Source organism: Molothrus aeneus, chromosome 2 (assembly GCF_037042795.1).
Source record: "Molothrus aeneus isolate 106 chromosome 2, BPBGC_Maene_1.0, whole genome shotgun sequence".
Lineage (NCBI taxonomy): Eukaryota > Metazoa > Chordata > Aves > Passeriformes > Icteridae > Molothrus > Molothrus aeneus.
The window spans coordinates 51,425,759-51,451,241 of NC_089647.1; the positions used below are offsets into that span (position 1 = coordinate 51,425,759).

The window sequence follows — 25,483 nt, forward strand, 5'->3', positions numbered from 1 at the left end:
GAAGACATGAAGGGTTGGAGTCGGATTCTTCCTTTCTTTTGAAATCAGACTCTATTCAAGAAAGAGAACATTGATATTGCTATTTCCATTAAGAATTCCAGCCTGCAAAGAGGATTTAACTTTTAATTCAGTCTGACTGGGAAGAGAGGGCTTAGAACAGAATGTCTAAGATGCCATAGAGCCTATGCTTTCCTCCTGTGTTTGTGGACTGTGTTTAGGACAGACTGTTTTCAGGGTCCCAGGCTGAAGCTTGGCTGTTGCAATAGAAATTGATGTTAATGACAAAGAATGACATGATTGAGCACAATGAACACCTTTACACTAATTTCTTCTTACACAGCACTAATTCTGGGCTTTAATTCTATTGCAGCCAGCAGATACCAAAACACTGCTCTACTAAAATGCTGCCAAGATGGAATGAAATTAAATCCCATGAGGTTTTCTTGTGCAAAAAGGCTGGCAAAGGTGTCTGGCTCCCGGGAGTGCAGGGCCGCGTTCCAGGAGTGCTGTGAGAAAGCCACAGCCCTCAGGAAGCAGGCGAAGCAGAGGAACAGAGTGGGCTTGGCACGACGTAAGGAGCAGTGGCACACAGCTCTGCCACTTTCACCCATCTTGTGGTGGCTGGGGAGGGTCAAGGGGCATTTTAGTGCTGTGGGGCTGGGGAGGAGGTTTTCACATCAGCATTTCAGAGAGCCCGGGTACAGTGCAGCAGCCACGCAGCATTGCATCTTCACACCTCTGCATTGGGGAGGTGGGAGTGGAACGGGATAACTTCTTGGGGTCAGGATAGGCAGGAGTCACTTCGGCCACTGCCAGCCCCTCCAGTCTTACAAAGGAACTGATGGCCCCTGCCCACACCCCAGAGAGGCCACGGACAGCAGAGCAGGGGAGGGGGGTGGATGTCTGCATTTAGGGCTCTAAGTGGTCTCAGATTTCAACTCCTTAATAGTGGTACTACTATTATGTTACCAAAAAGAAAATTACTTTCCCTCTAAAATGATCTCATTCTGAGTGTAATTTCTGCTACCATTTTGCACAGATTTCCTCTGTCTGTCACAAGTATGGGACACTGGGAACATATTTGCTAGCCTTACTACAGGGGTCTGATTTCTCATTTGGTAGCATATAGGTATTAAAAATGGGAAGAGGAACTCTTTGTTCAGTGACAAGCTATGGTCATTGCTTCTCTTTTTCCAAGATTTTTGTTTCATTCACAAGATGAAACACAGATGAAATCTTTTCATTCAGAGCATTTTTTGTGTTTTACAAGCTGACTCTCTGCAAGACAGTGTAAGGTCAGCAGCTGAAGACTTCCAAAAAGAAACCTCGCTCCTGTTTTGCAGAATACAGTGACCAGGAAGAATTGTTTGATGAAACCTCTGTCAGCTTGCGCTCTTATTTTCCTGAGAGCTGGTGGTGGAGTTTTGAAGAAGTGGAAAGCCCTGGAAAGCACAGGTACTGTGTTCCCTGACTAACTGAATATGTTTAAATTTGTACTCTCAAATGTATATAAATATCAGCTTTATGTAGTATCTGATGCAGAGGACCTTGGAATATTGCAAGTACTTTGTCTCTACAATTGAGGGAATGTTTTTCTCTTTAAATACTCAAACTTCATCAAATTATGATGTTTACACTTTATACATGCCTTCTAATACATTTTATTTTATGGTTTTAGTGTAAAAAACTTTGCTCCTGACTCTATAACTACCTGGGAAGTTCAAGCAATAAGTATATCTCCTGAAAAAGGTATAAGTATTGGGTATTTTTTGTTTGTTTCTTTATATGAAGATGAGTAGACAATGTGTAATTTTTAAAAGAGAGATACAATATTACGTTGACAGAATAAAACAGTTTGTATGGAAAAAAATGCAGTGTTTTGATCGTAATAGCTACTTCTCTCTTTTATTCCATGTTAAAGCCCAACTAGAAGTTAAGGTATAGATTTATATTTATAGAAACAGAGAGTAGGGGCTCAAGTATGATGGGTCATACAATCAAAACTGTCTTTCATTCTTTCCACTCTTTAAACCACCTGATTTTACCTTCCACATGGTCAGGAAGCCACATGAGAGGTAGCAGTAGTAACATCACTTTTCTTTGAATAATTCTGGGACCAGGCTCTGGCCATCTCAAAGCATGAATGTCTGTGGCCTCTAAGGCAGAAAAGAACACCAAGAACCTAGCAAAGGACCAGCCAGAGAACCCAGGTTCTCAGGTGCTGCCTTTTGGGAGCTCCTAAGAGTTGATGAGGACTACACAGGATGGACAAAGGGTCTATATTGTACTGCCTGCTCCCCTTTGAAAGGGGAGGAAAACTGGGCCACATTTCACTCACAAAACAGACAAACCCTTCTGCCAAGTTTTAGCTATCAAAAACCATGGAAATGACTCCAGGGGGAAAACTACAGGTAGGTCTCTAGTGCAAAAGAGTTTAAATGAGTTCTGAGTATGCCTGTTTTCTTCTCTTGCTCGTGACCTCAGGAGAGCCCAGGCACTGAATTTAGATTTGACATTTAACTTCCTATCAGCCGATGTTATGTGTGCCATTCTCAATTCTAGCTGATTTTCTTTTTCTCACCCCAGGGTTCTGTGTGGCTGACCCCCACAGCTTTGCAGTTTTCAAAGACTTTTTTGTGTCCCTGAGATTACCGTACTCGGTCAGACGACATGAGCAGCTGGAAATAAAAGCAGTGGTTTACAACTACCTGCCCAACGATCTCCAGGTATTGTTATCAACAGCTGCTGCACCTTGCATGCCAAGTTAGCTAGATCTATAGTTCTGTAATAATTTAATGGGGATGTCCTGGCCGCCCTTCAGTGTCTCCCTACAGCCCAGACATAATGCTCCTACCTTGAGCTCTTTCCCAGGCACAGGATCCAGTTCTATTTGGAAACCAAACTTACCATATAAAGCAGATTTTATTCACCATGTTACATAGCCATATCCTTTGGTTTTGGGTACTTCTTCCCCTTCATTGAAGTAATCTGTTCTCTTTTTGCTGCCTGCTGATCTGGGCAATACCCAGCTGCTGGCACTGACACTTGCTGACACTTCACAAGGTACACAAGGCAGAGAGGTAAATGAGTATGAGTGCACCATCCAATGATGGCCACAAAACTCATTGAGCATACAACACAGAGCCACTTTTTCTCTTCATGTGACTCCTATGCAGTCCTGCATACAGCCACAGTTGTCACTGGGCTAAGGGCCTCCATCATCCTAAAGTTGATACTTTTTTTTTTTTTCCACTTCTTCCCATCTCCCAAACAGCTGTTCAACCAACATCCTCTGAGTTGCATTGAATTGTGTAGAACTGGGATGTATAAAAATGCACTATCCTTCTTACTTCACTGTGGTTCAGGGATAGGCCAAAACTCTGTTTCAAGTTCAGTGTAATGAAGAAATGTTGGCTGATTTACCTTCAGAGCCCTAATAAATATAGCTGCATATTAACAGACCATGGGGTCACAGAACAATTTACATTGGAAGGGGCATCCAGAGGTATTTTCCCTGTGCACCAGGACTGCTCCTGGGCATTGCCTTGTCCCCACAGGTGACAGTGAAGATGGAGGCAGTGAAGGGGCTGTGCACCGCGGAGACGACGGCGAAGGCCGTGCAGCTGCCACTGCTGGCCAAGGGGAACTCAGCAACACCAGCCTTCTTCTCCGTTGTCCCTCTGACTGTGGGAGAAATCCCAATCACCATTATTGCCTTCGACCAGGATTCTGGGCACAGTGATAGCATCAGGAAGAATCTCAATGTGGTGGTATGTATTCTGTAGTATGTATGCCCTAATTGAGGGCAGGCACTTCACAAATTGTCCTCAAATATGACATTCACTATGTGTGGAGTTCACGTGGAGCGAGTGAAATGGTGCAAACACAAGGCTGGAAGCAATTCAGGAAATCTATTTTTCAGCAAGGACTGAGAGGAAAAAATTAAGCCTCTTTGTCTATTGTATATAGAAAGGTTTGTTCTCTATGGCAAAAAACATCCTTTACCCATGATACAGCAACAAATTCTTCAGCAGGTGCATGTCTTAGAATCCTTAACTTCTCCCTGCTTCATCAACATGTATGAAAATTCTTTTTTTCTTGTGAAGCCAAGATTGAAGATGTCCATCTAGCAAACTTTTAAGAAGGAAATGCTCTCTGCTAGTAAGAAAGTTAAACCCTATTTTATCCCTTCTCGTCAGTGGATCAATCTTCAATCTTAACAATTGCATAGGTAAAAACATATGCTAAACATGCCAACAGAGATGCTGTACTGATTATTTAATACCTTATCTCTCTTTCAAAATTATAAAAAGGAGGAGCCTTTTAGAAAAAATTACTTTTCAAGTGCCAACACAGACTCATTACAATACCTAAGTCATCCATGGAGGGCTTTTTTCCATCCACACAAAAAGTGCAAAATACAAATCCTTGCACCCCTGGTGCCAAGTATTGCCATGTAGGTAAGGATAAGGCACAGGAAGCTGGGAACCTGCTGTTGTTAAAGGCTATAAATTTTGTAGATATTGACACAATCTCAGAGTTCAGTGTTACCCCGAAACACTAGAAGTAGATATAAAAATATGTTTATTAAAACTGAAACTGTAGAAAGAGGGATGTGAGGAATCAGAAGGAAAGCGTATTTAAGACTTACACCCAATATGTACTCAGAAATTCATGGATTTCATACATGAGAGGTTTACTTAAATGAGTCCCTCTGTGCGCTTGACTTGATGGGTCACAAAGCTGAGAATAAACTTTGAAGTTTAATTCTTGGGAGTTGGTTTTTGTTACAGGAATTTCATCCAGGGAAACGTCTCAATAGTAACACAAAAAATTCAGCAAAGTTTATTAATATTTCAGTTGGGAAACTGAAATTCTGATTTAAAGGTTGAGTTTTACCTAGAGAGAAATCTCCCTTCAAAAACCACTTATTTGTGCCACCTGCTGGCCTAGTGCTTGGGTGGAGCTCACAGGTTTCTTGCAGCTTAATTTCAGGTGTGAGTGCTTGCAAGCCTATTGACTTTTCTTTCTTTAACTGTGCAGGCTGAAGGTGTTTTACAGAGAGAAGAAGAGACCATTTGCATTAACAGTAACTGTAAGTTACCCAAAAGGATTACATACAGATGAGGTTTGGAGTAAGACTGAACAGTGAATTTATTAAATACTCCTTAATGCACAGATGTTCCTTTAGTTAACCAGAACTTGTCAGAAATCTCTCCATCCAAAAGACTTGTGAAAGAAAAAAAACCCAAGAATTCTAAATTTTTAGAATTGATTTATTTTTCTTTTGTTTTTAAAGGTATCATTCTTTATATATTAACAAGGTATCTATTTAATTCACTAATGGGTCTTAAAAGGTATTAAAAACAAGGTTTTTTTCAAGTGCAAAATATTGCTAAAGATTGAAAATTAAATTACTAGAAGAAAGATAAGTATGTTTTTTCTAAAATTACAGCATGTTGTTTATTTTTTAAAAGTCTGGATGCAGATATCTATTTATTATTTATTTACAGTGAAGTCCCATACAGTGGACCTGAACAGACCATCTAATATGGTACCGGGTTCTGATAGCCACGTGTTAGTTAGCCTGAAAGGTAAATGTAATTTTTTGTTAACAACTTCTCCATAGGTGACAAGGGGCAGGCCCCTCTGTGCTGCTCATTCCTGCATGGCAAGTCTCCATTCTCTCCTGGTTTTTCTGTTATGACTCAAATGGTCTGTGCTACATGACCAGGTCATAAAACAAAACATCCCCAGGGTTGAGCCAGTACCTCTTCCTCTTTCTAATTACTCCTCCTTACTCATAGTGAATGAAACAGCTTTATGAGATCCATCCTTCCTTACTGTGCTCAGACTAACATTATGGGAAAGACAGACATGAAGGGAAGAGTTCATCTTCTCTAATAACTTCATGCAGGGCTATAGAAATCTGCTTTGGATTCCAGAAAGAAGGATGCCAGACTCTGATGTATAGGTTCTGAAGAGTTCTGTATTTCCAAAGAGGAGATATGTTCATATATTCATTCAATCAAATAGAGTTGTATGCATATATATATGTACTCTCATGCATACATATTTTAAAACATCTATAAGCAAGTATTTGTAGTAGTGATAAATACTCCCCCCTGCCCTGCACTGAAATGTAAAATAATGTTTTTGTAACACAAAGGATATTGGCTTCCATTTCAAATCCCTGTTCTAAAATAAAGGGATCATTGAATTCATAAAGTTATAAAATTGCAGAGAGAAAAAAAAAGCACATAAACTGTTTGTCATGATTAATGCACAATCTTTTTATCCCTCTGTGGGAGGATCAGGGCTGGTTTGACAAGACTTTTCCAGCCCAAACCTGATAGACAAGTCTTTCCCCCTTTCATTTCTCCCCTCCCTCCAGTAGCCTGAGGACTCATTCCCCTTCATATTCCTTCACTGTGCCAGCCTCCTTTCTCCAGCTTTCCTGGGGCCTGGCACCTCATCCTTGCCCTTCTTCAAAGAGCTTTATGAAGTCTCAGGTAGCTAAGAACAGTGCTGAGCAGTGAGGAGTATTGGGCCACGGTGGAATAGTTAGGATCACCTTTCTTCATACTACAGCAATCCGTTTTAAATAAGATACGTACTACAGCTTGCGTTTTTTGCAACAGGGAACATTATGGATCAGTCTGTTGAAAACTGTCTGAGTCTCAATGGAGTTGAGAGGCTGATTCAGGTGCCCAAGGGCTGTGCAGAGCAAACAATGGTGAAAATGGCCCCTGCAGTCTATGCCATTGAGTACCTGGATGCCAGCGAGCAGTGGGTGAAGTTTAACCCCGAACGGAAGCAGGAAGCCATCAGTATGATTGAAAAAGGTAGGCAGGAAAAAACAAAACAAGGCAAACCAACCAGAGGCCAAAGGATGGGATCCTTGTTATCTGTTTGCACTGCACGCTGGCTGCAGCTGCCTCCTGAAGGAGTGGCCACTGTCTTACCACAGCCTCACAGAAATGCCCCTGGCAGTCTGCAGACAGACATGAGGGACAGAACATGTGAGGAGGGCTTAGGACACTAATTACCAGCATCTGGCACTGGATGGTATTGACACTGACAGTCCATTCTCTCTCTTGCCTAATTTAGAAGTAGAAAGTAAAATCTGAGCTGATCAATGAAAATTCTTTTCAGACTAAATGGATAGCAAAGGCCAGTTATTCATTGCCTCCAAATGTTCAAAATCAACCAAGATAAATCACATCCTAAAAATGCTTATTCTCCCCATGGTTCACAGATGCTGCTTAGGATAGCCAGCTGGGATGTAGACATCTCTGTCTGTGGCTGTCAAGAGGAGTATAACAAAGGAAATTCCCAGTGCTAATCATGATATTGACACCTTCCTTTGCCCACCCCTGTATTCATCACTGCACAAGCTAGAAGGACTTGGGCCAAGCCAGGTATGGAGTTTCCTTAGGGAGAGGACACCTGCAAGTCTCCTTCTGGAAGACTCCACTCCAAGATGTGATCCAAAGCTGGTATTAAACATACAGCAAAGTCAGGACCACAGTATGTGGAAATTTTCCAGCTCACATGAATTAAGACAGGGAATTGTTAGTATTGGAGCAGGTACATCATCTTTCAGTGATGTGCTTATGGCACGAGGCAATATGATGTACTTGTCACTGTGATCTTCAGATATGACAAACACATTTCATCAAGGATAAGCAAGTGTATAAATAGAGATTAAAAGCATGCTAGCAGTTGCTGCATGGAGATCTTTGCCTATTTATCAAGCCTGGCAAAATGGACATGAGATCCTGCTAATAAGTATTTTGTATTATCAGCATCATTTAGTGCCTACATTATGTTTTTATTTATTCTTATTGAAGTTCATCAGGGTAAAAAAGTTCATCAGTTGTGTGGCTATGATACAAACTTGGTCAAAATAATAGCAGTCAAGATCTGAAGCCACAAGTTGTGATTTTTCTAAGACTGTGTCTGACCCAATAGAAGATGTTTTGTATACTTTTTGATTCAGTGCACCATAAAATCAACAGCTTGAAAAGTTGTCAATAATGGAAAATAATTTCCCAGTATTCATTACACATACAGTGTTTTGTAACCATAGGTATCTGCAGTTTTCAGGTTATTTTCTTGGCTCAATTAAGTCAAACAAGACAGAGGACCTTCTAAGCCTAGTGATTTTTCTGTGTCAAATTCTCCTGACCCAGTCATTTGCTCCTTAATGCCCCAGTGAACACCTCCATGAACTCTTCCACCAGTCAATACAAAACATGTCCATTATAATACAAGTGATGTAGGAAAATGCCCAATAAATATGGCTGTTCTCTGAACAGTTACATGCTCTCCTGTTCGTGCAGGTTACACTAGACTGCTTGAGTTTCAGAAGGAGGATGGGTCCTATGGAGCATTTAAAACAACCCCCAGCAGTGTATGGTGAGTGATTTTCTTTTGCTGGGCTTTTGTTTTTGGGGTTTTATTTTTGTTTATTTGCTTGGGATTTTTTTTTCAAATTATCTCTATTATCATTTGATGAATCAGAAGTTTTTCTTTGGTGATGAATTTTGAAAATCTGGTTGTTGCCTATGTACTTTTGCCATGAATAATCATCCGCCAAATTCTCTGAGCGTATTCAGTCCTTGGTGAAAGAGAGCCCACTGAATATTTTGCATTTGCTACAGGGTAGAAATATTCAATCTGATGGTGAACAATAACTCACTATGTTGCAGTGAGTGCACTGTATTGAATATGAGTCTGTGCATAAAATTAGTTTGTTTTTCTTCCTGTCAATATAGTCCACTATAAATATCTGTCAGCACAAGTTTGGAAAATTTTCTTTTGTGCAGGTTAACTGCATTCATTGTTAAAGTGCTCACAAGGAGCAGAGAATACTTCGGTATACAAGACAGTCACATAAGCAACTCGATTTCCTACTTGGTTAATCAACAGCAGGCAGATGGTTCATTCCATGACCACCACCCTGTAATGGACAGGAAAATGCAGGTAGGTCATCCATAGTTAGAATAATTTATTGTGCATTTAGGGCTGTTAGGGATTGAAAGGAACGCTGTGAGTTGTTAAATAACAAGAAATGTATCTAAAGAGAATAAATAATAAATCTGTAATGTAAGTACAAAATTCAAGATTAATTCGTTAAGATGTCTGTTATGTCAGATGCATAGCTAGCACTTCACCACCTTAACTTTTTATACAGTCTTAGATACGTTTTTCAACTATGCCTATGGGGCACTTAAAAAAATTATTTTGGGGGGGTCATATGTTTGGTAAAAATGTAAGCCTTTTATTGCTTAAGGCAATAGAGTATAGAATTGTAACTTTGTCTTGAAGGGGCATCCAGAGCTCATCTAGTCCAAATGATGCTCAGAACAGTTCTAGTTAGATCAGACTCCACATCCAGCTGTGTCTCAAGTATGTCCCAGTCTTTCTGGGTAACCTGTTTCAGTATTTCACCATGCCCATGATGAAAAAAGAAAATGTTAACACTTAATCAGAATTTCAAATTCCATATCTTGGTCCACACAGCCTCTATGACTGTCCAGAAACTCAAAATTGTTATACTGTCTATTAATTTAGTCTAGGAAAGTAATGTACATCTTCCAAAACTCATTGAAAACGCAATGTAATTACCATATATACAAAAAAACATGCATTAATAATTTTAATGACCTGTGTCAAATAACTAGTGAGGCTTTCACACTCTGGCCTCAAAGCTAGTTTCATAGTTGATGTAACACTATTGGGGAAAAAGAAACATGTAGCTCAAGGACTGTTCAAAGAGTTTTGGGGTTTTTTGACCTGTGTTCAAGCTGAGATTATCTTCTCTCTTCCGTATACTTCAAGAGCTTTCAGGGAAAGAAAGTTAATGAGACCGCAGTGCTTACTTTATCAAGAAGAGGGATAAGAAATGAGCCAGTACTGGTGTATAAATACCTTTACAGAAGTGTTCTGTCTGCAAGGTAGAGGGCTCTTTAGTGTGTAGAGAGTAGTACAGAAATGAAAACAGCCCCGCCCTCCTAATGACTAAAAATTGAAACTATGAATGTCTCAATGAGAAATTATAGATTTTTAGCTGTAAGATAAATAACTAAATATTTGATTATCAGCTGGTTCCACGTGGTGAGTTCCTGATCTCTGACATGCTCAATGCAACTTTTAATGCTGCCACCATAGGAGTTTTACTTTAGATGGACACATATTATTGAAAAAAAATTAAGGCAACAGCTACATGGTACATGGTCAGAGGGTCTGCAGAGAAGATCCTTGACTTTATAGAAAGTAGTTTTCTAGATTTAATCATAAACATATGCATGCACATTTAACTTTTCATATTTCGTTTTTCAGGGTGGCATTGGGTCAGCAGAAGAGGATTTGGCTATGACAGCCTTTGTAACCATAGCATTGCAACAGACCCTACGTGTCTTCCCATCACCTGATGTGGTAGGAAGCCCGGCTCTTTAAGTCTGTAGTCTATTGCACTATGGCGTATCCACCCTACCATCTCTTGGAGAACTGCAAATGGGGTTTAAAATCTGCTTGCACCTGTGGTGGATAGGAAAAGATGTTGTGGCCCATTATACAACAAGGGGTTTTGAGCTGTCCGCTCCATCACCAATGGCTTTAATTGCTAAGAAAATATTATAATTGTCTTAAAAATTACCACAGGGCAGTATTCTAATTTCCAAGTACTAGTTTCCTAGTGCCATAAGTAACAGTTAGCAGTCTCAGAGATCTTTACAAATGGATCTATTCTGTTTCCACAGGCACGAGTGATTACAAGAGCAGTGGCTTACATGAAGAATCAATTTTCAAGAAATACTGACTGCTATTCTATAGCCATCACTGCTTATGCTCTGACACTTGTACGGTCTGATAGTGAAGAAGCTCAGTCTGTGAAAGACAAATTAAGGGACTGTTCTTCTTTTGATGGAGGTACTGGTAACCATTCTTTTAAAAAAATCCCTTTAAAAAGCACTTTTCCTAATGGAAACACACTAACATGAACAAAACAAAATGAAGTAAATGAATAAACATTAATTTTATACAACCATGTATGTATATATGTAAGATATTTAATTATTTAAATTGCATAATTAGATATTTCAATATTCTACATTTTAATACATAATTTTCATAATTTATATCACTATAAAGTGACAGCTAGTGAAGCCTGGATCATAACCTTCTCTGATTTTGAAACTGGAACAAAACTATAGTAAATATTCATTTATGTTTTCTGCTTCCCTTGGGAAGAAAAAAAAAGGTCCAAGCCAAATGAGAAAGAAGAAACTTCATATGAAAAAATAGTAACAGACAGGAGTAGTCTAGACTGGATTTGTGGTCAAGAGGGAAGGTGGCTCCTCCAGCTCACCTGCTTTCAAAGCCCCACACCCGTTCTGAGTGCTTTGTCCCAGCTCCCCATGGATGTCCCCACTGATGCCCATGGGGTGTGGCAGTGGTGACTGCTGAGTCAGTCAGCTGTGTGGCTGCTCCACCATCTGTATCTTGTGGTTCCACAGTGCCATGACAAGAAGTATCCACTGTGTAGAGCAATAGTGATTTTTGGCAAAAGTTTCTGCCAGGGTGATTCAGGACTGAGTTGTTCTTGCAGCAAAGCAGCAGCGCTACTGGGGAAATGGCAACAACGCAGTCTCAGTGGAAACCACTGCCTATGCCCTGCTTCAAACCTTGCTCCTGGATGACATGGAATATGCAAGGCCTATTGCCACGTGGCTGACAGAGAGAAGGAACTACGGTGGAGGATACTGCTCTACACAGGTGCCTGACCAAGAGTTCAGGGGCAGTCTTAAGGGGAGGGAAGGAAGTAAAAGTCTCCTAAGAACTTTTTAATTTAGATTTGAGCAGTGAATTTTCAACTTCTTTGGTATATGAAGCAGTAAAGATTTTGGATCGTTAATTAGCAATGGGCCAAAATAAAATAGTTAAAAGCCAGCAAAGAAAATTCTTTGTCCTCATGAAGAAGTAGGATAATCTAAGGTCAGGACTCCAATGTGTTTACAATTTAGTGCTATAAGAAGAATCTGGGAAATTAAATGAATAATCTGTGCAAGTAGGAACCGACAAATGCAGGAGAACTTCAAAGGAGCAAAAAGCATAAAACTGAATTCAAGGTGACTGATAATGTCATCTTGCATGTTGTTGAAATAACCTGGCATAACTGCTAGCATTTTTGCTTTTCTTTCTCACCTAGGACACAGTGGTGGCCTTAGAAGCTCTGTCAGCATACAGCATACAGACACTGGACACTGCTTCCACTGACCTGACTGTCAGACTGGGAACACCTGGAAGGACAAATTACTACAGCATTGTTCTGACTGATGCCCATGAAGAATTTCAGAAGCAGCTAGAGGTATACAACCATCGGTTGCTTCAAAGGTTTTTTTTCCCCTCAAGAAGGAGAAATCAAATCCTCTGGCCTAGGTTTTGTCATGTTGAACAACCATGATGCAGCTGATTTATTATACCTTTAAATAATTTGATCTGTAAAACAACAGAATCTTTTTAAAGTTAAAAAACCCAAACCCATCAGGTGCTTAGTAGCACGCTTTAGAGGTGCTTTTCTGCCTCTGAGGACTTTGGTGGCATGAATCTCTCCCAAAAGTAAAGAGCCACCAGGAACCTAAGTCCTTCTAGGGAATGAGGAGGAAGGGGAATAATCTGATCTTCACTGTGCCTGGAACTGTGAAAATGTGAAATCCAGGATACTGAAGTAGGTAAAATACATCTACTGGCCTAAAACAGCAGAGTAAGATTCATTAGCTCAGTTCATTTAAAATCTTGAGACATGAGGTCTCATAATTCCTTCCATAGCTAAAAGTTTTCCCTACCCAGGTTTGGGGGGTGAAGGCATACAATACTGTCAAGATGTTAGGAAAACAATAGACCAAATTCTGAGCACAAACTAAATATCTTTTCTTTTCCCTTGGTTTGCAGTTTGAACTTGGGAGAAAACTTGAAGTATCTGTGAACGGCAAAGGAAATGGGACAATGAGTGTAAGCTGTAATTTCAAAATCCAGGGTCCAGCTGGATTTCTTTAATCTCTTATTGAAACCCAAGTGAAAATGTACTTGAAATGGCCCCACCCTTTGTGTTCCTACCTCCAAAATTCTAAAATGTGGGGCCTAAAGCCTGCCCTTATGGACTGTCAATTTTTCCTGTCTTTGACTTTATTAAATCCATAAAATGCCAAGGGTGATAGAGGTGGCTGGAGTTGTAAGACCTCTTTGTGTTTGGGAATGGAGAGTTATCTTAAAGGAGTCCCACCCCATTGTGAATTGCACATGGGACCTGCTTATATCTGTGACACTCCGCTGTGACCAGCCTGTGCCACTGGGGGACTGGCCATTCTCTCCACGTTCCCATGTCCCATCACCATTTGTTGGAGTCCTGGATGGGTAAATTCCTTGCCATTTAAATGAGATTTTTAGTGGCTTGCTGTTTGTGTGTTCATCTTAGATATTAAAAATGTACTGGTCACCTGAGCTGAAGAACAACACCTGCAATGATTTGATTTTGACAGTGGAAGTGGAAGGGAGCCTTAAGTACTCTGGTGAGTGAAAGGGCAGGGCCTGGGTCTCAAAGGGGACATGTTTGGCCAGCTGCTAATGATACTTCATGGCTTTCCAGCCTTGGAAAGTGGGAACAAATAAATGAAACAAGGAAAAAGAGAAGTCCCTGAACTCTACCCAGTCATTGTTTCATTTAGTTTCTTATTCTTATCCTTAAATAGTGTAACAACTACGAGTGACTGTAGGTGCAGCAGGTATTTTAGCAGTTACACAGATACCATTAGACACTCTTCTTGAGAAAGGGGAGGTGAACTCCCTTCACAGAGGGGAAAGCCCTGCTCAGTTCCCTGGCTAATGAGGGACCTACCATGTGGGCTTAAAATTCTTAGAGGCAGATCTGTCATAGGTTTTTCATATAAGTAAGAATGTGTTTTGCATCTCCTGAAGTGTGTAGTCATCATCATCTCTGCCTATGTTTGCATTGGTTTTTTTTCTGTTTGAATTGTTAACTTTTGGAGGGAGGGATTGTCCTTTAAATATTTATGCATAGCCTAAACTCCATTCTTAGCCTGTTAATTATTCTTACTATGGTTATCCCTAGAATTCTAACTCTGAATGAATTGGAAACACTGAGACAGTGTACAGTAAACTGTTGTAAAACTCTCAGTGACTGAGAGTTTTATAACAGTTGACTATATGACTGCCCACCAGAATTTATGATTAAGCCAAAAAGGAGCCAAACTGCAGGCAAACATGTTCATGGCTGACCCTGTCTCTCACCTCCAGAAGCTGAATACTCTGATGAAGACTATGATGATGAGGACTTGACTACAGGAGGAAACAGCACACTTGAGACACTGTCTAAAATGGATTGGTTTGATATCCGCAGCAGAAGAAAAAGGGATCTGACCACTCAAAGCAAAACAGAATCCTTGCAGTACAAAGTCTGTGTCAGGTAGGTCTGCAAGATCAGCTCCTCATTTGCTTGTAATTCTCCTTAGTCATCCTCTTCATGTCCACAAACTCAGCATCCAACCTAGTCATCTCCTGTGAGTCTGCATACACTGTAAGCACGTGCTTTCTCTCCCGTGGCAGGAGAAAAGGTTTCCAAACAATGGATGAGATTTATTTACATAGTTTACATAGACTTCAAATGTCCACTGCAGATTCTTCCCTATCAAATTCTGGGGAGTCTCTAAAACACTTGGCAGGCTAAAAATTTGAAATAAATGTTTTATTAAAAAGATAAATACAGCTGAAACGCAGTAGTAGCATATTTACAGAGTTTCATCACTTTCTGGAGAGATGCTGTTACTTCCTTTGTGGCCACACTCTGGCCTCATAAAAAAAGGATGGCTAATACAACCTAGGAGAAAAGAGGAGACAGATGGGATATTCTGTTGTGACAAGAAGTTGACAAGGGCAGAAGTAGGAGAAAAAAAACCCTCCTATGCAGCATAACACTGAAACACCTGTCTTTTCTCCCATTTACAGTCTGGCATTGGTCTCAGAAGCACAAATTTGTGTCTTTCCTATCTATTCTAGATAGGAGAGGAGCAGAGAGGAGCAGGATGGAAGAAGCAGGTTTTTCTCTCCAGTAGAATTTTGGTTTTCCACTGACTTTTATCAAAGCCTTGAAGAGAGTGGTTTTATCTCCTCTTTCAAACCGTGGCATGAACAATAGCAGGGGAGGACTGAAGTCACCTTAATTCCCAATTTTCACTCTCCCTCATTAAACACATATTCAGTGAATTTTTTACTGGCCAAAGCATCATCTTCCCCATTAATTGCTATGTAACACTTATCAGCTACCAGATCCACTGTTCTGCATCACTATTCTGCTGAATGCTAGGTTGAGGCTTAGACAATAATGTGAAATTCCTTGTGGTTAAGACAGAGGAGAAAACTGAAGGCAAGATTTACATCACCATTCTTCCTTCCTACACTGTGGTGCATCCTTTATGGGAAAGGGAGAGTGCCAAAATAAAAAGTTCTGTAGTTCCACCAAGTGTATGTAAAATCTCTCATGTCAAGGCACCCCGTGTGAGTGCAGAAACACTTCATTTTCCAGCAATGACACCACTTCCTGATTTTTGAGATATTGAAAGCTGAAAGTTTGGAAATCCAATACAGATATTTAGTGAATAATTACAGCAATGAGGATTTTTGCCTCGGACAGTAAAGGTGATGTAAATTTGACTTAGTCTGTGAAAAATTTGGATAAATTAATTTCCTATCTCCACTTTCTAAGTAACAGAGAACAAATACTTTGTCAGTGAGTGCTGTTTACCTCCCTGGCTTCAACAATGCTTTTAAGGTGGGATGAACTGTCATTTACAGGGGATTTTTTTTTGCCTATCAGCTCCAAGGACAGCCTATATGAAAATCTCAGGCAAGGCATCTGGGTTTTGGATGACCATTTGATTAGTTTAGATGATTCATTCTACCTCCTGACTCTTAATGAATTAGGCAGATAATTTTCAAATTAAAATCCACTTAGGAAAGTTAAATGGAGTGGAAGGTTTTACTTCACCTTCAGCAAGCCTGGAAAGCCAGACTCTTCAAAGCAACCTGGCTGTTCAGTGCAGCTGTTCACTGCTGACCGTGTCCCTTATAAAGGTCCACAGGTCCCAAAGCACCAAAGATGTCCCTGGTTGATCTCACTCTGCTGAGTGGGTTGGAGCCTGACACAAAGGAGCTCGAACAGGTTAGAAGCACACTTTTCTATGCAACATTTTATTTAGCCTTTAGAAAATTTGTCTTTCAAAATCTTTCCAAAAATCTACACAAGAGACATGGAAAAACAGATAGAATAGATAGATAGAATAGATAAATAGAATAGATAGATAGATTGATCTTCACTATTCTCATTCTAATAAAAATATTTGCTGAATATATAAAAGAAGTGCAAAGTTCATGGTGAAGGGAGTTCAGATTTCTTAGTCCCTTGTAAAAGAAATTAGGGCAAGGCTTAGCAGGGCAGTAATGTGCCCTTATCATATCCTGCTGTCCTGTGACATGCCAGGACAGGGCATCCTGTGTTTGCAGAGCAGAAGGTAAGTAGTCTTTCAGTGGTGCTTGGTGGCAGGGCAGAGTGACAAGGAGATGGGGCACAGTGCTCTGAAAATGTGGCTTCAGAGTTTGGGGCTCTGGAGCCGGCTTGGTTGAGGGAAGTTTGCTCAGTTTTGTGGTTTCGGGGACAGTCTCCTTTAGGGAGGAAGAAAGAGGGCTGAAAAAAGCAAACTAGAAAATGGAAGGTGGCAGCAAAAATATTCCTGTTCTGTTCTGATTTGTTTCTTTGTTTTCCTGCAGTTGGTGACAGCTTCAGACAGGTACATTCAGCACTTTGAGTACAAGGAAGGGAAGGTTTTGCTCTACTTTGGTGAGGTAAACAAACCCAATGATTTTCTAATCCCTGCCATTTCAGATAGCATATAGACTTTTTAAAAATCTAATCATTGCATTTTTGACTCTCCTTTACCTTTATGTAATTTTTGTCATTTATTATTATTGAACAGTTCAGTGGAGAGGACAGGAGGATAGGAACAGAGGAAGGGCAGAAGGGAAACACACACCTTCATCTTCCACCATTCTATGTCCAAGGAGATGTAGTTCATATTCAAGCTTTGATCTTTGGCCCAAGAAAAAAGAGATCCTCTCCCTCTCTAGCCAGAAGGAATGTTTTTCATACATGATAACAACAGTGTTAACTGGTGGTCCTGTAAATTCCGCATGGGCATCTTACATGTCAAGACCAAAATCCAGATAGTGATTAACAAATGTAAACATCAGGACCCCTAGTCTCTGTATTTTTCCCAATATTTTGGATAATGACTCCACCCTACATCCACTTGAATTGCTTCACCTCTGCAGCCAAAGCAGATATCAGTATTAACTCATCTATGCCATCAGAACAAGTGTTCCACATGTAGCACAGACACAAATATTGAGGAATTGACTGAGGAGAGAGAGTTTTCTCATCAAAACTGTTCTTCCTTTTTCCTCCAGCTCCCAAGTGGACCAGACCCAGATTGTGTATCATTTGGGGCAAAGCAAATCAATCCCATGGGCTTGGTTCAGCCAGCAAATGCCATCCTTTATGATTTTTACAACCCTGGTAAGGGCACAGAAAAATGATACATAACTGCTTGAAAGAGAGTGTCTCAAAAAACCCTCCAGTCCATAGAAAGTTGATTTTGATGTAGTGTGTGAAACCACATAATTTTGTTTAGTGATGGAAAAAAAAAAAAAGCTTTGCATAACTGTCTTCCAGTTACTTCAGATAATCTAAACAGAGATCTTCTCAGGAATGGCCTAGTATTGCAAAGGGACTAAAAATGTGAACTTTTACACTCATGAATTTTTACTGAGATTTACTGAGTTCCTGCTTCTCATGATGCTTTTAAACATATTTCACTCACATTTTGTTTTGACAGGCTGTGTCTTTATGCATCTAAGATAGACCATGTTGGAGGTTTGACTTTTGTAGTGTGCTTGCCAGGGAAAGCAGTCTTGTTCTTCATTCAAAGAAAGGTTAAATGCAAATCATCCCCATTTGCCAAAGTTATGCAAACAGTGTTTGAAAATTAGGTCAAATCTCTACTTTGCCTTAACAGAGGGATCCAAGACAGTTTACACTGGGCTTAAACCACTAACTAACTATTGGTTGATCCTGTCTTCTTCTTCTGAAACAGTGCAGTGTTCACTGTTGTTCTATGGTCTAAAGAGGCTTTTAAGGTGGATGGTTTCCAGAGGGAACAAAAAAAAAAAAAGGGGGATGCAGGGAGGGAAAAGTACAACTTAAAAAAACAAATACAAACAAATAAAAAACCCCAACAACAACAAAATGCCCAAACAAAATTTACCCAAACTGAACAAAAATAACCTCAAGCTGCTGCCCAGCTGAAATACAACACTGTACTCCAGGTGCCTAAGCTGTAGGTCTTTGGGAACTGCTGATGTGCATCTGATCCCTCAGCGCTCTGCTTTCTCTGGACCAGGGAAAAGCTGGGCTGCAAACACAGTTTGTGCTGTACAGGCTTTTCCACCCGAGCTCTCCCATACAAGCTGCTTTGTTCCTTGCCCACAGACAGGAGCTGCAGTGTGTTCTACAGTGCTCCCAAGCACAGTGCCATGCTTTCAAAGCTGTGCCACGCCGACGTCTGCCAGTGCGCAGAAGGTAAGGAATGGCTGCATGAGCTGGTCTAACAGAAGAGAGTTAGTTACTTCTAGGAACAATTTACATGGGAATTGTTAAGCCCAGAAAGGACCATTAGAATTATCCTAATGTGTAATACAGGACACATTCATCCTCTAGGGTGTTCAGTATCAAGTTGACTTTTTTCTTAGCTATCCGGGATTTTTTGATAGCTAAATCCGATATATGTATATATATATATACACACACACACACACGTGTGTATATATGTAAAAACCCTCTATTGCACCACTAAGGAAGTTGTTCTGCCATTTTATTCTCTGTTGTATTGTTGTGTGACAATGGATGTGTAAACTACATCTGTCTACATATCCATGCCTATAGAGGTGTATCACTTATTCTCTTCCTTCCAGGTCCCTGCCCAAAACAAAAATCAACTTTCAGTAAATCATTAACACAAACCACACGTGTTAGTTTTGTCTGCTACCAACCTACTGCAGATTATGGTAAGGCATGAAAGACAACTGTTGATTTCAGCATCATTCATTTTAATAAGTATAAACTTATCAAACTTAAACTGTGCCCAGACCTCTCCTGAATTGAGTAGGTTTTCCATAAGTGGCCAAGAGGCAGAGGAGAAATTAATGAAGGCATGTACAGTTGTAGTCATCAGGGCAGAGATGTGGGAAGTAAAGGTCTTGGAAAGATGCAGCAGGATGCTGGGGGCAGGAGGGGTGGACATTATGTTACATGTTGTTTTTATGTTTAGAAAAAACCCATGGCGCAGTACCACAGTCCACTGCTCATGTTACAGGATGTAAAAAAAGAATAGGGTTTCCATGGCATGCCATAGTTCAGTAGCTCCTTCTGCAGAGCTAGATGAATATTTTTCCCTTTGTTAATTCACCTTTCTGGCCTCTCCTTTGGATACAAAGTTGCATAAACTTCTGAAGGAAAACTGGTTGTGCACCATTGGTAAGTTAGATGCTAACAGGAGGACAGGAAAGAGTGAAAACCTAACCACAGAAGAGATTCCTTGAAAAAATACAAAGAAAGGAATACAAATCTAGAGTCTCTTGATTAATAATTCCATGGTTTGTGAGCAGATGGTACACTGGCCTCTGTTCAGACACTTGGTAGAAGCACACTTGTTACTCAGTCTTTGGATGGAATTTCATGTTGCCATCTGGCATCACAGAGTTGTTGTCTGTTGCAGCATACGAGGTGGAGATCCTCAGCAGTACAAAGAAGAATGTTTTTGATTACTATGAGGCCAAAATCCACAAGATCCTTAAAGCATGTAAGTATCATAATGTTTTACTCCTTTCATTCACCTGTAGAAAAACTAGGTTGACTAAATGTTGGCCAGCATGAGCCATGCAGATGCCTTCTTCTGCCATGGGAAAGAGAGGTCAGATGTATTTCCACAGTAGGCGTTCAAGAAGGCTTATTTGCTGCAAGGCTTGTTTGGTGCAGCTGCCTCACTGTGCAGTTAAGCCTCAGGGTAGTTTTCTTGGTTCACATTGTGCAGTCCCAGAGCACACAAGCTTAAAACTTTTCAGATGAAAATAAACAAGAAGACGCGTTCCAGATTCATTGAGTCCATGGTTACAGACTGGAGCTAGTCTAAGATAAACCCCTCCAAACACATGCATAGTGGGGGTATTACGTCTTCTGCATCAACTATTTCATTTTATAGACTGTTGACATATCCTTAATTTTTCTCGTGTGGACATAGCCACTGACCTCTCTTCTGATACTAAATGAAGATTTGAAGTGCCTATTACTCAACTAATTATTAAGCAATTGCAACTCTTGTGGAACAGGATAAGAGTAGTCCACAGTTACTTGCCTGAGGTCAATAAAGACAGGAAAACTTCTGGAACTTCAATTTAATAACTGTGCTAAAGAAACAGAATGGCTTCTTTGTTGTTAGGTGCAGTGAAAAGGTTTGCACAGCTCTCAGACAATGTCCTTTTGCAAGCCTGCCATCCCAGCTGCCCCCATGTGAACTTAATCAGCAGTATCAGAGGGCACTGATACTCTTCAGAGTAATTTCTGGGGAAGCTGTCAGGTGACACACCAGACTTCAGTTCCCGTGGTGTCATGTGGTCACCAGTTTTGACTTTGGCAGCCAGAGATTGCCTTTAAAAAGGGACTTCAAAGGTTTTGAAATCTTCCCTCTCTGGAACAGAATAATTAACTCACTCCATCAGTCTTTGTCCAGGGGCCTGGTAATGTCATGCAGTACTTTATGGCACACAGCTTGTGATCTGTGCCCAATGTTCAGTAAAATAAGGTCCATGCTTCCTGAATCCAAAGAAAGCATCGGACATACCCAGGACTTTCCATATGGAAGGAAATGATAATGTACCTGGTGGTCAAAAAACTGACTGTAGGAGATTATGGTATCCCAATGGAAAGTTTTATTAATCTCTTGAGAATACCTACAGCATTTAAAGGCTTTAGGGCTCTGGGTCCAAATGCATTTGTACTCACAATTTGCAGGAAAGCAGTGGAAAGATTTTGGGTTTTGGTAGCTGAGAGAAATATCCTTTGAATGTGAAGTTGAAGGGAAAGGATGTCTTGTATTCCCACATACTTGATAATTCTTTTTGGTTTGTGCTGTCAGATGCAGCTTCTGAGCGTCAGAAAGCTTTCAGCAGGTTTGGGAAAGGCTGGCAGGAGGCACAAAGATATATGAGGATGAAGAAAAAGCTAGGTGTTGCACCCAAATCAGCCTGTGACTGAACTAGTGTTAGTATCTCTTGTATTCTCTGCAGATCTTCTGAGTGAGGTTGGCCTCTGTTGCCATTATAAATTTAGATGAGAATTAGTAGGGTAAAATCTCATTCTCTGGAACCTGTCATTATTTCCTTAACAGCCTTTGATGTAAAGGGTTTGTTCAGAGGACAGATGGAAACACTTATTTGTGTTTGGGAGTCAGCAAAAGAGAATATTGCAGGTGTGTGCTTCTCAGACTACTTTGGTTATTGACAGAATTAGTATATAGGTTTTGGATGGCTAATATTTGTGCTGTCCTATGAGCCCTCCAGAGTCCTTTAGGGGAACAGTATAGCCCATACAAAGTAGCACAGAATCTTTCTTTTCCCTTTTCTTCCCCCCCTACTGCCCTTTTTAAACAGTATTTCCCATTACAGATTCTAAAACTCTAAGTAAATATTTACCTTAAATTCCACTTGGATGCTTTGAAACATAAAATTTTAACTTCTTTTTAGTTGGAGATTTAAAATTGGAAATTACATAATAACCACTCAAGGTAATGACTCAAATGCTTATGATCCCACTGTCTGAATTGTATTAGGCCATTTGTGAAACATATGAACCAAGAAACACCTTGGTAATTTAAGCCAAATGAGCCATAACATCATCATTTTCTCAAGTAGTTCTGACCCATCTCTGAATTCCATGAACAAAATGAAAATTCAGGACAATATGCAGCACATGAACAGCAAAAAGGTCTTGGCTTATATGAGAAAATCTACAGGACTTATATTCTCTCTAAAAATGCAGATGTATAGGTAACATATATTAAATTGATGCAAGTTTTAAATAGGTGGTAGATAAGGTTCTTAAAGCTAGGTTTCACAGATTAGCAGTCTCTGCCAAATTTTCTGAAATCTAATTAATGTTAGAATATTCTATCTCAGTTTTGTTCTACTTTTAGGATTTTGATGACTAGTCTTTCCATACTTATAAAAATACTCTATATTAGAGCAGATGATGCACAAGATTCTGTTAACTGATAAAAAGACCATAGTGTCATCTACATGTAATTTAAACTGGTTTAATATTGAATTTTTACAAGAAATTTTAAATTATAGTTAGAAAGAGAGTAAGAAATTAGAATATTGCTGCTATTTACTTTTTTTTTTTAATGGACTTTGAAAACCGTTGTTCTAGTTAAACAACATAGTGTCCTCAGGACCTGAGACTGCTCAGATGAATAAGCATCTTTTCAGCTCTCATGTCATTGCAGTACCTGAGCAGCCACCTCATCTGCCTTGGATCCCCACTTCTGTAGTGGGCAGTGCAATTCTGAATTAATAAACTTCTGGGCCAGAATCCAGACCAGAATCTTCTAAGCTACTTTAACATGGAAATCACCAGGAGATTGTCCTGTGTATCAGATTCAGAGGGAAGAGCATAAAGGCTGCATTAGCAAAGTTCAGGTCAGGTGTACTAAAGAGAGTGAGATTTCAGTACTGTCTGCTGCATTGTTGAGCCTCAAAATGTTTGAATTTAGTTTTCTAGTTTTTAAGAGCACCCTGAACCTGAATACTCTGAAATGGAAGATAGCATGTTCTATTTTCCTTGGCTTTTCCTTCAGTCTCTGAGACTGAAGTTAACTTCAAAGCGTCTGAAAGGTCCTAAGGTCTATAGGAAAACATCTCCTTCAATAATTACAGCAAACACCAAGGCAACCAGCTAAGGCAAAAGTGGCTTACTTTCTATCAGGTCACACTAAGGGAAATGTATCCTACCATAGCAGGGCCATTTATTCACTTGACTGTGGTGGTGTTCGCAGGGGTCCCAGGACGAGGGAAGAGATGAGAATCTTGACTCCATGTTTTAGAAGGCTGATTTATTATTTTATGATATATATTATATTAAAAGAAAATTATATACTAAAAGAATAGAGAGAAAAGGATTTAATCAGAAGGCTTGCAAAGGAAAGGCATGGAATGATAATAAAATCTTGTGACGGCTCACAGCCTTGACACAGGTGGCTGTCATTGGTCATCAAGTAAAAACAATTTCACATGCTGGGTAAACAATTCTCCAAATCACATTCTAAAGCAGCAAAACATGGAGAAGCTGAAGCTTCTCAGGAGAAAAGATTCTAACAAAAGGATTTTTCAGAAAATATGTCTGTGACACTTGACAAGCCCAATTCCAAAGTGGAATATCACCTTGGCTTAGCAGTGGCGCAAATGACCACAGGGGGTTGTGTCCTGTGGCCTACAGTTCTTCGCTCTGTTAGAAAAGTTCATGGGGTTTTCTCTTCTTTTCTCACAGCTGCGGATGAAAGCATCCAAGTGGGTGAGCACCGACAGTTCCTATCGCGCTCCATGTGCCAGTTAAACATTGTCCCTGGCAAACGCTACCTCCTCATGGGGAGAGATGGGCAAACAGTGGATTGCAACAACAAGTGAGTGCAAAATGGTCTCTGGGCAGCAGCAGCTGCTATCATAAACCCAGAGGATACTCAATCTGTTAGAATACCTCCAGAAAGTAAAGGCAGCATCAAATTTCTCAGGGGATGATTCTGCTGGATTTACTAAAATGCAAAGTGTTCCACTCCATAGGCAAAAGCAGAGCTCTGGGGAAGAGCTGAGCCACCCAAATCTATTGGCTCATGGCTCTGTGGTTCCCAGACTTCTCAGGATCAAATCTGGCCCTGGTTCCCCTGGGTTAAAAACTCACAGCTAGAAAAGGACAATGGGAAAAGCTACCCAGTCCATCTACTGTGGATGGCTTAAACAGCTCCTGTGTTTGCGGAAGAAATGTGTGGGACCATGACTAAGAGCAGCTCCCAAGGTTGCTGTTACACCATGCATGTGGGTAGCATATTCTTGTCATTTCTCACTGTCACACTTGAATTTAAAAAAAGGGAATTTATCTGAGTGGGAATTTAGTATGACACTATCAAGTATTCAGGAAGGAAGACATCATAAATATTTCATTTCCCTGCACAGAACTGGACAAAGGTAATGACTCTGAAAGCTTCTAGGGAGGTGATCTCCATCAAGCTGTGAGCACCACTTCCTAAAACCTTAAAAAGTCCCAGTCCCATCTCTATGACACCACCTAGGTCAGCGGCCTGCTTCAAAAGAAGCCTGATAGAGACTGGGGTGTCCTAGCAGAGGTTTAAATTCCAACATCTTCTCCAGTTCAGGCATGGAATACTGGAAGTTACACAGCTTCTCATATACTCTGTTGGAACTAAACTTCCCCTCTCTGTCCTACTGGTGGGCACTTGGGCCTTTTGTGTCATTCTGGAAACTAACAGCAACTCAGCCCAAGCTTACCTGACATACTCAAAACACAAGTACAGCCAGGTCTGTCCCAGCTTGGCACTGACACATCCCAGACTTTGTTCGAAGCTCAGTTAACCTGCTGGTGAAGCCAAGTTTCTTGGCTAGTATAACTCTTGATTTCAGAGATGCCTCTCTGGAGGGATGAGTAGATCAGGGATTACACTCTCTCATTGCTCCATGTCAGGAATAATGACTAACCTTCTTTACCTGTCCCATTTTCCCTCAGGATGCAATACTTACTTGATGCACAAGCCTGGGTGGAGAAAATCCCGGAGGGCAGTGAGTGCCGCAGCACTCTGCGCCGGCAGAGCTGTGCTCACCTGCAGGACTTCCTGAGCACCTCTGACAGCCTGTGCCATGTCTGAACAATGGCTCTGACCCCCACATCTCTCTGCGACTGCAGCTCACCTTCTGCCAGAATTCTTCCTGCAAAGCCTGTGCATCCCAGTGGTACCTGAAACATGGAAGGACTGCTTGCATTGCTGTTTCACTGATTGGGGTGTGAAACATCTTCTTGTGGGGGGTGTGTGGTAATACAATAAAAATGCAGTTCCTCTCCTAATTACTGTGCTTATTGTACCTGACACTGGGGAAGAGAGAGCAGGAATTTGTGTCCCCTTGAGCTATTCTACAACAGTGCAATTATCCTGCAGAGAGTCAAAAGAAAAACACACTGTGCATTGCCTGAATAATGCCTGCAATCCTGGGCAAGGAAAAAAATATTTTAAAA

The 25,483-nt window shown here is 40.5% G+C and overlaps 1 protein-coding gene across 1 annotated transcript in view; it reads left to right on the forward strand.

Moving 5' to 3' along the window:
• The window catches only part of LOC136553416 (complement C4-A-like), a 52,620-nt gene extending 27,305 nt beyond the window's left edge, over nucleotides 1–25,315 (forward strand). The window contains exons 19-43 of the mRNA XM_066544929.1: nucleotides 371–571; nucleotides 1,344–1,455; nucleotides 1,679–1,749; nucleotides 2,587–2,726; nucleotides 3,558–3,770; nucleotides 5,044–5,095; nucleotides 5,514–5,594; nucleotides 6,642–6,845; nucleotides 8,346–8,421; nucleotides 8,832–8,988; nucleotides 10,348–10,443; nucleotides 10,767–10,935; nucleotides 11,615–11,781; nucleotides 12,215–12,373; nucleotides 12,958–13,017; nucleotides 13,481–13,574; nucleotides 14,320–14,488; nucleotides 16,153–16,240; nucleotides 16,846–16,920; nucleotides 17,542–17,650; nucleotides 18,623–18,712; nucleotides 19,105–19,197; nucleotides 19,908–19,991; nucleotides 23,732–23,864; nucleotides 24,980–25,315. Of these exons, the coding sequence (XP_066401026.1) occupies nucleotides 371–571; nucleotides 1,344–1,455; nucleotides 1,679–1,749; nucleotides 2,587–2,726; nucleotides 3,558–3,770; nucleotides 5,044–5,095; nucleotides 5,514–5,594; nucleotides 6,642–6,845; nucleotides 8,346–8,421; nucleotides 8,832–8,988; nucleotides 10,348–10,443; nucleotides 10,767–10,935; nucleotides 11,615–11,781; nucleotides 12,215–12,373; nucleotides 12,958–13,017; nucleotides 13,481–13,574; nucleotides 14,320–14,488; nucleotides 16,153–16,240; nucleotides 16,846–16,920; nucleotides 17,542–17,650; nucleotides 18,623–18,712; nucleotides 19,105–19,197; nucleotides 19,908–19,991; nucleotides 23,732–23,864; nucleotides 24,980–25,118 (3,032 nt within the window). The 3' untranslated portion in view covers nucleotides 25,119–25,315. The remainder of the gene's footprint in view (nucleotides 1–370; nucleotides 572–1,343; nucleotides 1,456–1,678; nucleotides 1,750–2,586; nucleotides 2,727–3,557; nucleotides 3,771–5,043; nucleotides 5,096–5,513; nucleotides 5,595–6,641; nucleotides 6,846–8,345; nucleotides 8,422–8,831; nucleotides 8,989–10,347; nucleotides 10,444–10,766; nucleotides 10,936–11,614; nucleotides 11,782–12,214; nucleotides 12,374–12,957; nucleotides 13,018–13,480; nucleotides 13,575–14,319; nucleotides 14,489–16,152; nucleotides 16,241–16,845; nucleotides 16,921–17,541; nucleotides 17,651–18,622; nucleotides 18,713–19,104; nucleotides 19,198–19,907; nucleotides 19,992–23,731; nucleotides 23,865–24,979) is intronic.
• The last annotated feature ends 168 nt before the right edge of the window (nucleotides 25,316–25,483 follow it).